General features: G+C 36.0%; 1 protein-coding gene across 3 annotated transcripts in view; it reads left to right on the forward strand.

The window, feature by feature from the left end:
- The window catches only part of camkk2 (calcium/calmodulin-dependent protein kinase kinase 2), a 74,561-nt gene that overhangs the window by 51,084 nt on the left and 9,806 nt on the right, over positions 1 to 13,671 (forward strand). For 2 of the 3 annotated variants that reach the window (XM_073935072.1, XM_073935073.1), the window contains 6 exons: positions 690 to 889; positions 972 to 1,025; positions 3,092 to 3,165; positions 3,246 to 3,333; positions 5,168 to 5,299; positions 6,775 to 6,875. In XM_073935072.1, the coding sequence (XP_073791173.1) occupies positions 690 to 889; positions 972 to 1,025; positions 3,092 to 3,165; positions 3,246 to 3,333; positions 5,168 to 5,299; positions 6,775 to 6,875 (649 nt within the window). Of the gene's footprint in view, positions 1 to 689; positions 890 to 971; positions 1,026 to 3,091; positions 3,166 to 3,245; positions 3,334 to 5,167; positions 5,300 to 6,774; positions 6,876 to 10,183; positions 10,235 to 13,671 lie in introns of all 3 variants that reach the window. The other variant, XM_073935071.1, reaches the window with a different exon arrangement.

Below are 13,671 nucleotides of genomic sequence, written 5' to 3' on the forward strand. Positions count from 1 at the left end.
CAGCATCCACTTGGATGATGCGACGGCTGCCACAGGACAACGGCGCCAGTGCGCTCACCACACACCAGCTATTGGTGGAGTGGAGAGACAGTGATAGAGCCAATTCGGTGGAAGGGGATGATTGGGAGGCCATGATCATAAGGGCCGATAGAGGGACTTTGGCCAGGACACCGGGGTTACACCCCTGCTCTTTCACGAGAAGTGCCATGGGATTTTTAATGACCACAGAGAGTCAGGACCTCGGTTTAACGTCTCATCCAAAAGACGGCGCTCACTGACAGTGTAGTGTCCCCTTCACTTTTACTGGGGCATTAGGACTCACACAGACCACAGGTTGAGCGCCCCCTGCTGGCCTCACTAACACCACTTCCAACAGCAACCTAGTGTTCCCTAGCAGTCTCCCATCCAGGTACTAACCAGGCTCAGCCCTGCTTAGCTTCAGTGAGTAACCGGTCTTGGGCTGCAGGGTGACATGGCTGTGGAAAAGGGTGACATGCAGGGTGACATGGCAAAAGGAAAAATTTTATCCTTTTGGCATCTTTGACAAATGATATTTTTGATTCCATTTGTACATTTACTTTTTATAACATTTAGATTGAAGCTTTTGTTTTTAAGAAAGCTTTTAAGGCTGCATTAAAGAATGCATTAAATAACAATTAAAACTGCTTTCAACTGCTCATCTTCACCAGTACATTATCAGAAAATCATTCATCGGGACATCAAGCCTTCCAATTTGCTTTTGGGAGAAGATGGCCATGTAAAGATTGCTGATTTTGGTGTCAGTAACCAGTTTGAAGGAGCAGATGCGCTGCTGACCAGCACAGTGGGAACGCCGGCGTTTCTCGCCCCGGAAACCCTCTCAGAGACCCGGAAGAACTTCTCTGGAAAGGTCCAAACCTCTTTTCTCTAAGCGAGTCACTAATAGCCTGTCGAATTGAGATCTGTAATCAAGTTAATAACGTGTTTTACAGGCGCTGGACGTGTGGGCGATGGGAGTCACCTTGTACTGTTTCATCTTTGGAGTAGTACGTACTGTTTTGACATTCAAATTTGTCATAAAATACATTTCAGGTCAATGGTTTGCATTCAGTATGATTTTAAAGAAGTTTTAAGAATTTAAAGTCCACATGAACCAGAAACTGTGACTGTTTTTTTGTATTGTGATATAGTTTCTAGAGAAACAGCATATTAAATGAGAAAACAGTGGGCGTTGCTTGTTTTTTTTTCTACTGCAAGCTGATTGGATCTAGTAGTAGGCATTTCTTTCAGAAAGAGCGGGAAAACGGTTTTGGGAGAGTTATTACAACCTAACAGACACCTCCTCCTCAACATTTTTGATTGTTTTTGTCATAACGCTGTCAAAACTGACAGTTGGAAGGGTGTGGTTAAGTTTGTTTACCACATCCAATACCTCAGACAGGAAGTGCAGTTTTAGATTTCTAGAGCAAACATTTTGTTTTTCTTTATGACATGCACAGCTGAATTGTTTATGACAACACTAGCAATGTGAGCTAACAAAATCATGATGGTTAGTTGATACTTTAAAAGGTTTTAAAAATATTATGAAATATTATTCAAATATTATAAGAAATTAAATGTTTCTATATTGAATGTAGTTCAAAATGTAATTTATTCATGGGATTAAAAGCTGAATTTCTCCAGTTATAAAAATGATTCTAAAGCATCATTTCTCCAGTTTTCAGTCTCGCAGTCTTTGGAAAATCGTTAATATATGATCATTTGCTGTTCTTTTAAGATAAATTATTATTGGCACTCAATCCTTAATATTGACTGAATGATGTTTGCTCAATAATTATCAGATTTTTTTTCCCTGTGTGATACATTTTATTTATTAAAAGTCTTTGATAAAAAGTAAAATAAATACATAAATAAATTTGAAATAAAATGTTTTTATTATTAATATTATTGTTATTGTTATAAATGTCTTTCAAACTTGAGAAGTTTAATGTGTCCTTGAAGAATTAAAAGATATATGTTTTTAATGATTAACTAAAGATTTATTGATTCTTAAGCAAAATACAGAGTAGACTCTTGTCACATTTCTGGGTTTCTCAGTAATGGAATAGTTGGGAAAACTTATAGCACAATGAATGAGAGAATACAACAAATATACTTTTTTACAATCTTATTTGCTTAAATAATAAAATAAAAACTTCACGATGATGTTATAAAGACTTTCAGAAAAAGGAAAAAAAAATAGTGTGAGACTGATGACAGCAACCAGAGGAAAGAATAACATCAAATTTACTGTCCTACCCCATAGATGCTGCATTAGAAACACCTCGCACAAGCGGAAATTTCTTTTTTGTAATTTGAAGCAAAGATGATATAATACATGCATAAATACATATAAATGTTCATACATTTAAAAATAATCTAAACATTAAATATGTTCAAGGATTTAAGATGCTGATGACCGTTAAACGCCTCTTAACAGGCTTCATTTTATACAGTATTTCTGTACAGTATCTCTGTCCAAACAATCTAGTCCCCAACTAAGGCATTGCAGTCACACCTTGGCTATAATTAAATGCAGTTAAAACATATATACATATACAGTTCTTATAATCAGTTCTTAAAAACTTAATCCAATTTACACTCTCATAATATTTCTCATTCATTGTAATCTTTGACCCATTTCCAAATAGTTTAAATACTTGGACCATTTTTGATAGTATCAGTATACTTTGTTCATAAAGTTGCGTGGCGAATTCTACTGTCTGCGGCTGAAATGAAGAGGCCTCCTTTGATTTCCAGATCCTGAGAATTATAAAAGATACAGGTTGTATACCTTTGAATGGTATAAAGTTTCCAAAGAAATACATAAAATTCACGTGACACCAAAGACTGGAATAACGATGCCAAATATTCAGCTTTAAATCACAGGAATTGCAAATGAGAAAATAGTTATTTTAAATTGCAATAATATTTTATTATTTACAGTTTTAACTGTATTTTTGATCAAATAAAAACACTTTTTTTTTTAAATATTTTAAAAATCGTTCTTATTCTCCAAATTTTGACCAGCAGTGTCTTTAGCCCAAATGCTCTTTTGACTTCCTTTTTCCAGTGTCCGTTTATGGATGAGCGCATTTTGAGCCTCCATCAGAAGATCAAGACCCAACCGGTAGAGCTTCCAGAGAAGTGAGTATTTCTCCTGGAGTGGAAAGACTGTCCTCCTCTCTCTGTTCTGACACTGATAGTGCTTTTGTCCTCCTTCCCAGTGCGGAAATATCGGATGACTTAAAGGACCTGCTTTTTAAAATGTTGGACAAGAACCCTGAAACCAGAATCACCGTCCCACAAATTAAGGTCAGTGTGACTCTAGCTTACAAGTGATGTCATCCTTGAGTGCACATTTGATTTCAGAAGCTGTAATGTTGCCTGAAAACTGCGATTTAACAGAAAAAACAAGCATCTGGGGTTAGAAAGACTTTTAAAAGGTCATTTTCCTTCAGCTTAGTCCCTTATTTAACAGGGGTCCCCACAGTGGAATGAATCACCAACTTTTCCGGCAGATGTTTTTTACGCAGCTGATGCCCTTCCAGGCGCAGCCTAGTACTGGGAAAAACTCATACACAATGGCCAATTTAGTTCATCCAATTCACTTATAGTGCACATCTTTGGACTGTGGGGGAAACCAGAGCACCCAGAGGAAAACCACACAAACACCCATGCAAACTCCACACAGAAGTGCCATCTGGCCCAGCCGGGACTCAAACCAGTGACCTTCTAGCTGTGAGGAAACAGTGCAAACCACTGAGCCAACGTGCTGCCCATTTTAAAAGTTTTTGAACTAAATATCTTATACAAACCAAGACTGAATTTGTTTGAAAAGAAATATAATAATGTTGTGACATTTTTTCTGTCAAAACTGCAACATTTTTTTCTTTAAACTATGGCTTTATAGACTTTTGGGCAATTTTGAGTTCCTTAATTTTTGTCAGAATTGTTTGTCTTAAACTACCTGATAAAAGTGTTATCACCTATCTAAGTTTTAGGGACAACAAAAAATGGACTTTTAGTTGATCATTTGCTATTGGAAGTGGCTTATATGAAAGGCAAAGGCCTCTAGATTACGCTTATTTTACCAAAATAAAATATGACCATGCTTTGATTTTTAATTATTTAATTAGGACAGTAAGGTTTGACTTTGCTGAGTCGAAAGTCTTATCACTAAACAGAATTAATGTACAGTATAGAATATAAAGTCATGCTGCAGTGAAAAAAGGATTAATATTGTGTATGACTCCCATGAGCTTGGAAGACTGCATCCATACATCTCTGCAATGATTCAAATAACTTATTAATAAAGTCATCTGGAACAGCAAAGACAGCATTCTCGCAGGACTCCCAGAGTTCATCGAGATTCCCTGGATTAATCTTCAGTGCCTTCTCCTTCAGCTTACTCAATAATGTTCATATCTGGGGACTGAGTTGGACAATCCTGCAGCATCTTGACCTTCTTTGCTTTCAGGAACTGTGATGTAGAGGCTGAAGTATGAGAAGCGTTTTCCTACTGAAGAATTTGCCCTCTCCTGTGATTTGTAATGTAATGGGCACCACAAGTGTTTTGATATCTCAGACTGTTGATGTTGCCACCACTCTGCAGATCTTGCGCTCATCCCCATACTGAATGTAACCCCAAACCATGATTTTTCCTTGACCAAACATGAGATTTTTGTGAAAATCCTGGATCCATGCTAGTTCCAATAGGTCTTCTGCAGTGTTTATGATGCAGAACAGATTATTTATTGAAAAAAATATACCTTCAGTCACTTTTCAGATGATCAAGTCATTATTTGTTGCTCTTACAACTGGGATTGACAACAAGACTTTTGTCAGGTAGTGTATCGTATTTTTGAAATGGAAAGTATTTTATTGCATTTATAAATATCTTTACCATCTCTTTCATTCAAATTACTGTATAAAAAAATACGTTCCTTAAAAAACTGTTTATGACTTCGAACCTTTGTTTTGTAAGCGTCTTTTCATTTCTTACAATTAGGCTCCATACTTGCATACTGTCCTAAAAATAACCCTTCCCTATAAAAAAGCACTTCCTCAGTGAATATAGGGCAGTCACTGGTCTTGAGTTAATGAATGATATGGAAGCCGGATTTTTGTGGTGTTTTTGTTGTTGCAGGTGCACCCATGGGTGACGCGACACGGCGCTGAGCCTCTTCCCCCTGAGGACGACAATTGCTGCAGCCTGATAGAAGTGACAGAGGAGGAGGTGGAAAACTCCGTCAAGCACATCCCCAGCCTGGCCACCGTGGTGAGATCGCAAGCTTTACCCTGGAGGCCCATTTAGACAAACCCTCATTCTGTTTCTATCAACAAACCTAATGTATTCAATGCTAATAACCTCAGCACATGATTATTCCACCATAGAATAAAAATAAAGCAGATATTTTGGGCTTTTTAATTATGTTATTATTATATATTTTTTCTCAAACCAAAATTGAGTTTATACCTTGCAATTTAGATTTTTTTTTCCTCTCAGATGTGTTTATTTTTTGCAATTTTAAAATTTTTAGGTTTCTCATACTTATGATGCTATTTCTCACAATTCTATGTTTATGTCTCGCAATTTTAATTCATATAATGCAATTCTGACATTATTTCTTGCAACTCTGACTTGCAGTTCTATTTTGCAGTTCTTGCGTTTTTTCTCAGTTTTGTGAGTGTCTATCAATTTGTTTTCACTTATTTTTTGCAGCTATGAGTTTATACACTTACCGGCCACTTTATTAGACACACCTTACTAGTACCAGGTTGGACCCCCTTTTGCCTTCAGATCTGCCCTAATCTTTCGTGGCATAAATTCAACAAGGTACTGGAAATATTCCTCAGAGATTTTGGTCCATATTAACATAATACCATCATGATGCATGATGATGATTCGTGGTTTATGACATGGTGCGTTATCCTACTGAAAGTAGCCATCAAAAGATGGAAACATTGTGGTCATAAAGTGATGGACATGGTCAGCAACAATACTTAGGTAGGCTGTGGCGTTGACACGATGCTCAGTTGGTACTTATGGTACTTTATATCCCCCACACTATTACACTACCACCAACAGCCTGAACCATTGATACAAGGTGAGATGGATCCATGCTTTTATGTTGTTGATGCCAAAATTTGACCCTACCATCCGAATGTCGCAGCAGAAATCGAGACTCATCAGACCAGGCAACGCTATTCTAATCTACTATTGTCCAATTTTGGTGAGCCTGTGCCAATTGTAGCCTCAGTTACCTGTTCTTAACTGACAGGAGTGTGCTCTCTGCCGCTCATTGGATATTTTCCCTTATTCTGACTATTCTTTGTAAACCCTAGAGATGGTTGCGTGTGAAAATCCCAGTAGATTAGCAGTTTCTGAAATACTCAGACCAGCCCATCTGGCACCAACAACCATGCCATGTTCAAAGTCACTTAAATCACCTTTCTTGCCCTTTCTGATGCTCAGTTTGAACTGCAGCAGATCGTCTTCACCATGTCTACATGCATAAATGCATTGATTGGCTGATTAGAAATTTGCGTTAACGAGAAGTTGACAGGTGTACCTAATAAAGTGGCCAGTCAGTGTACTGTGATTACAGGCTTTCTCCCAATTTCTTCGTAATTCTGATTTTATAAAAGTTCTCATAATGAATTCAATGCTAATAACCCTCGCCGCATGAATAAACCGATTAATTACCCTGTTGTCTGTTTTTTGGAGTTAATTACATTTGCTTTCTGCTACAGATCTTGGTTAGGACGATGTTGCGCAAGCGTTCTTTTGGGAACCCATTTGATTGGGGCCGCAGGGAAGACCGGAGTCCCGCCGCACCAGGACACATGCTATCGTAAGTCTTCCTCATTAGGAATAAAAGGTTTTAACTGGAACAGACATCCTGAATGTTGACATGGACCTCTGTAGTGGTTTCTGTGGTCAAAGATTATTTATTATGGCTCCTGTGGCCTGCTTCATAGTCACTGAATTGGACATGTTAGTATAGATCTTATATATACTACTATATAATAAGAAAGTTCAGTGTGTTTTCAGGTTAAAAAAAGCGCAAGTCTATGCATTTCCACAGAAAATAATTTTGACTAGTTTCTCAAGTAAATTAAATATGACCTAAAATATATGTTGATACTCGTTAAAGTATGTAGCAAGGATGCAAGTACTTAGCAAGGACACATAAAATTTTCCGAATTTTTTTTATGCAAATAAATGTTTTTTATTTGTACTTTCTATTTACTAATGGAAAATTTCTAAGGTTTCCATGAAAAAACAAAACAAAACTGTACAACTTTTGCTAATAGGGATGTAACGATTTACCAGACTCACGATTCAATACAAGTCACGATCCTAATCTCACGATACAATTTAGTCACGATTTTTTAACAAAATTATTTGAAACAAATTTAAGGTGAAGAGCATTTTCATTTCTTTCTTAATTGCTGCACATTTTTTGCAAAATAATATATTTTCTGCCATAACCAAACTGCTATTTTAAAAACAAATAAATAATAATAAAAGACTAATACAAACTAAAGAAGACTTGTTAATGTAAGCAAACTAAATCTGTGACTGTGCTGGGATTATACATTTTTTAAAAGAAATATCAGCATATCTTTGTTTTTTGGCATAGACTGATAAGGGAACCTAGAACCTAGACGTTTACGACAGACCCCGACCTACTGGGCTGTAAGACCTCAGTAATACTGTGTCTCCAGGTGATGACGTATGGAGGCAGGTCTGGGCCTGCCGTAAACGCACTGCTTGATTTTTATTTGCAGTTATTTTTTTGTTTGCAAATTTAATTTTTATTTCTCAAAACTTAATTTTCCCTTTGCAATTCTTTATTTTTGTTAGCATTTTTTTTTATTTGCATCTATTTATTTATTTTTGCTCAATATATATATATTTTTTTGTTTGCAAAACTTTTTTTTTATTCTGCATGTATATATGGCCCTATTGACTCCATACACCTTATGCCTAGTTCAGACTGCATGGTTTTAGCCCCGATTTTGGCTTGCTGACAGGTTTTGAGAAATCGCAGACAAATGCCGGAAATCACAGGTAAATCGGTGCTTGTGCACGTGTGTGACAATCACACAGTATGAACTATCAAAGACGCGATCTGAGAGAATCGCCGATGAGTCGCCGTTGCCTGTGAGTTATTAGGCGTGCCAAATATCTGGAGCTGTCGGCGATTCAAATCATTCTTCGTGAAATGAGTTTTAACTGAAAATAACATTAACGATCGCCTACAGCCAATGAGAGAGCAGCATCCACTTGTGTGTGTGTGTGTGTGTGTGTGTGTGTGTGTGTGTGTGTGTGTGTGTGTGTGTGTGTGTATACCTGCAGGCCAGCGGGAGGATGGGGGAGAAGTAAAAAGCGCTCATTTTCGGTATATTTGGACCCACGAAATGGAGGAAAAACTAGGAAAAACTCAGGAGCACCCGAGTCTGTTTGACGTTTCATACAGAAAGCTAAAAAAGAAATTAAGTTAAGTTTAAGTTAAGGAGAAATGGCTTATTCCCTTCAAACCCAGGTGAGCAAATATGTACATTTCCTACCCCATTAAAGGCTTCTTTCTCATTATGTAGTTAATAACAAAAGATATACTACGTGTTTTTGACTGTGAGACGTAGTTTGGACGTAGTTGTCGGCGATTCTTCCTATTGTAAAGTCATGCTATGTGAAAGTCCCAGTCCCCGATTCATCTTGCAGTGTAAACAAAGCAGCGACGAAACACTAGCCCAGATAGTCTTGCAGTGTGAAAACATCTGTGACACGACTACTTTGAAAATCATGCAGTCTGAACTCGGCATTACTCGCAGCTGATGTACAGGTAAAGCGAGTTTGCGGCTGTAAACACAGCGTCCCCTCTTTTCAAAAAAATATATTGCGATTCATTCAACATTTCAGGTTTGAATTGTCACATATTTGAAGCGATTTTTAACCAGCTCACAGTGAATCGTTACATCCCTAATTAATAATAAGGATGTTTTTAGTATCAAATCAGCATATTATAATGATTTCTTTAAAAAAATCTAAACTATAGAACATAATCGAAGAACAACTTATTTCAATGGATTTCTGGCAAGAAATATTAGGAAAAACAGAAGTCAAGAAGGTAAACACAAATAATAAAATTCATTAACACTGAATTATTCTGTAGTATAATCCATAACTATAACGAAGATGTACCACGCCAACTGATTAATTTGTGTTTAACAAGATAAAGGGATTCTGTTGTAACCTGATAATAACATGTTATTTACTATTGAAATTAAATAATAAAAACACTTTGAAATGCATCAACTGACCAATCGGAATCAATTATTCCAGAGAGTCTTTTAATGAATAATATAAATGTGTGTAGTAAGACTGAAAAAATCACGACATCTTAAAAATCTTAATCAACTTTATTAAATACTTGTGAAGGGCGGCACGGTGGCTCAGTGGTTAGCACTGTCGCCTCACAGCAAGAACGTCACAGGTTCGAGTCCCGACTGGGCCAGTTGACATTTCTGTGTGGAGTTTGCATGTTCTCTCCGTGTTCTTATGGGTTTCCTTCAGGTGCTCTGGCTTCTCCCACAGTCCAAAGACATGTGGTATAGGTGAACTGAATAAACTAAATTGGCCATAGTGTATAAGTGTGTGTGAATGAGTGTGTATGGGTGTTTCCCAGTTCTGGGTTGCAGCTAGAAGGGTATCTACTGCGTAAAATATTTGCCGGAATAGTTTTGCTTTGGTGACCTATGAAATGGAGACTAAGCCGAAGGAAAATAAATGAATGAATTATCAGTGAATACTTTGATTTAGGCCTTAATTTGAGATACAGATGACTCGTGATTACTCTTTCACAGCTTTAAAATTATGGTTTTATAAGCAGCCTATTTACAACCATGCACCCTATTGCAGATTCCATCGCAATTATTTGCTAGCTTGATTAATAATATTAGCGAAGCCCATTACACACATTTTGATCGCTTTCAAAAACCAGGGGACAAGTGTAAATTATTTTCTGTGGCTATCATTAGCATGTGTGAGTTATATTTAGCATGACACATTCCTTTAATGGTGTTTTCAGGCATATCTGATAGAAACGCTCCAAAATAAGAATGCTCATGTATCCGCATCTCTCCTACCGTCTAGAAAAGGCAGAGCAGGGAGTTTGAAATACTGCCGCAATCTCAGTAACCCCAGGTAAAGCTCCGCTAGCCTGTTAGCGCTCCACCCATGTGCTGTTCACTCTCCTCCACCTCTATTATACTGTATGTAGGAGATAATGGTCATGTCCATATTGAATGATCTGCACTTAAACTGAATGGTGTGGTGTTTTTTTTAGCATGCTCAGATAAAAGCTTAAAGAATAGAGTGAATTACCTACCGCTTGTGTTTTCCCTACCTTATAAAGCATTTTATGCATGCGCAACCCCAATTCTGAAAAGTTTAGAGATTTTGTAAAATGCAGTAAAATCAAGAATCTGTGATTTGGTAATTCTTTTTAAAGGGAATACTCCACTTATTGGGGGGAAATAGGCTAATGCTAGGGTTAAACAGTCGAGTTTTGCAATTTTTGAATCCATTCAGCTAATCTCAGATTCTGGCATGAGCATTTTTAGCTTATCTTAGCATAAATCATTGAATCGGATTAGACCATTAGCATCTCGCTCAAAAATTTTAAAATAGACATTTCTATTTTTTTGATAATTTACCTATTTAAACAAAAAAATTTTAAAACTCTTTTTTTATTTTATTTGAAAAACATGCTAATGGTCTAATCCGATTCAATGATTTATCCTAAGCTAAGCTAAAAGTGCTCCTGCCAGACCCAGAGATTGGCTTAATAGATTTCAAAAAGGTTAAACACAACTGTTGAACTCAAGGTGACTTGTAAAATTTCCAAAAAAGTGGAGTGTTCCTTTAACTTTTATTTAATTGTCTAAAATGAAAGATAAAAGATTTCAAGCTGTTTTGTTGACCAAACTTAAAGAAATAGTTCATCCAGAACTGAAAACTTACTGTCAGGTCATCATAGATGTAGGGCCTTTTTTAAAGTTGAACATTAAAGAAGATTTTTAGCTGAATCTGTGGTGTTTGGTGATTTGTTTAATGTAAGTCAATGGTCACTCGTGTTTGAGATAAAAATGAACACATACAAACAAGTGCATATCAATCTTTGTGGCTCCTGATGATACACTGAGATCTAATTAAATAAACACTAATATATAGAAGGCGCTCAGTAGGGTTGGGTGCCAATTTAACCGGTTTGCACCAGAACAAATTAGCATAAGAATTTCAGTGCCTAATTTCGGTGCCACTGGTGTTGCATTAAGGACGCAAGAAGCATCAAGGGGTACATAAAAGACACACATTTAATACTAAACAACTCTGAGGGATACGGACATCTTCTGTGAGCGACTCCCTTCAGATTCATTAACACGCATGATCACGTTCATCAAATTTGCTTATACTAAAGTATGGCTATATTTTAAATGCAAGGATTCTGGCAGCAACATGAAGCAGATGCTTTACATAAGTTGCTTGTAAACACGTCAAACTTAATGAAACATTTGAGGGCACATCGAATCTACTTAAAGGAAGAGGCATGTACTGTCTTTGACAGCTTACAACATCATCAGGCACTTTCAAGGAGTACGTTTACATTGAATTTTAATAAGATTAAGACAATACTCTGATTAAAAGTCTACCGTGTAAACACTGACTTATGATTACCTTATAGGACCACCTGAGTCACGAAATGCAGAGGTTTTTTCTTTCCATTCAGCGTGCAGTATCAAATTACATTAAAACAACACTCCTCCAGCAGTCCTTCATATTCTCATCCAGTACTTCAGTTTTATCATGGGGCATGAACTATTAAAAATTAAACACTCGAAATTCCATTAAACTCCAGAGGAAATGTGGATAGCGTGGTGACGCAATGACGTTAATTGAATTATGTGCTATAACATGTAAATCGGGATCATAAAAGGAACATTCAAAAAGCAACTCATGTAAACACCTTAATCATATTATTTTCGTATTCAGATTAAGGCAAATAATTTGATTACTGATGTCCATGTATATGTAGTCACAAGCCCCAACCCTATGATGATGACAGCCTTTCCACAGGTTAGTAGTAAAGCTAATGTAATGTTAATTCAATAATGCAAATCTTAAGTTCATGCTAGCAAACACAACTGATCATAAGGAATGTATTAATAGCTCAATACAAATATATATAACATGAATTGATGTTTACTTTAAAATTTAATTATAACGTTCAATTAAAATGATTCAAATATTTCTTTTGTCAAATAAAATATTTTTCTATAGCTATCCACCATAATTCTATGGCTCAAAAGTATCGGTTTAGGCATTGGTTTGGCACCGGCATCGCTTTAAAAAACACGATACCCAACCCGTGACTCATTGTCATTCACACAGAGACTGCACACTGTCATGGTAACACATGACACTAGTAATGCAAGTAATGCAATAAACATTATTTAGCAACATCAGATGAAAAATAAAACTTTGATGCTCATAACTGATAAGGAAAAACTAACAAAGAACAATAGCAATGTCAAAAAAATATATAAAAAGTGAAGTGTCATGCAGGGAATTATGGGAAAGCCAGTTCACGGTTATTCACTCTACATATACAGTTGAAGTCAGAATTATTACCCCCCCCCCCCCCCCCAACCCCCCTCCCCTTTAAATTATTTTTCTTTTTTAAATATTTCCCAAATGATGTTTAACACAGCAAGGAAAGTTTCACAGTATGTCTGATAATATTGTTTCTTCTGGTGAAAGTCTTATTTGTTTTTTTATGCTAGAAGAAAAGTTTTTATTTAAAAAAATAATAATTTTAAGGTAAAAATTATTAGCCCCTTTAAGCTTTATATTTTTTAGATAGTCTACAGAACAAACCATCGTTATACAATAACTTGCCTAATTACCCTAACCTGCCTAGTTAACCTAATTAACCTTTAAATGTCACTTTAAGCTGTATAGAAGTGTCTTGAAAAAAATCTAGTCAAATATCATTTACTGTCATCATGGCAAAGTTAAAATAAATTGGTTATTAGAAATGAGTTATTAAAACTATTAGGTTTAGAAATGTGTTAAAAAAAATCTTCTCTCTGGAAAATAAACAGGGGGGGGGGTTAAACATTCAGGGGGGCTAATAATTCTGACTTCAACTGTATATGTTAAGAATACTTACTATTAACAAGGTTACAGGTTTTTACTGTAGCATTTTAACAGTAATTTACTGTTAAAACCATGTAATTTTGACATGAAACATGCCTTTGCTCCAAAATGTTTGTAAATGCTGGTCATCAAAATCAGAATTAGTTTATATTTACAGAATGAAATGTATTTGTCCAGTGAAAACATTAAAAATACTTTCTCTGTGTTTTTGTTAATTAAATAAAGGTCAAAGAGGATGAACAAATCTAATATTTTTTGATTATATTGCATTTCACAGTATAATTTAGTTTTTAGAACTGGGGTTGTAATATCTAAAATATTCATGATATCTTGCTAAAATCCCCTTGCTATGTATTTAGCTGTACTTTTAATAATCAACCTTTAGCACATCAAGCATTAATACTTTGCATGTGTTATATAAT

This window comes from Danio rerio, chromosome 21 (assembly GCF_049306965.1).
Source record: "Danio rerio strain Tuebingen ecotype United States chromosome 21, GRCz12tu, whole genome shotgun sequence".
In the NCBI taxonomy this organism is placed as follows: domain Eukaryota; kingdom Metazoa; phylum Chordata; class Actinopteri; order Cypriniformes; family Danionidae; genus Danio; species Danio rerio.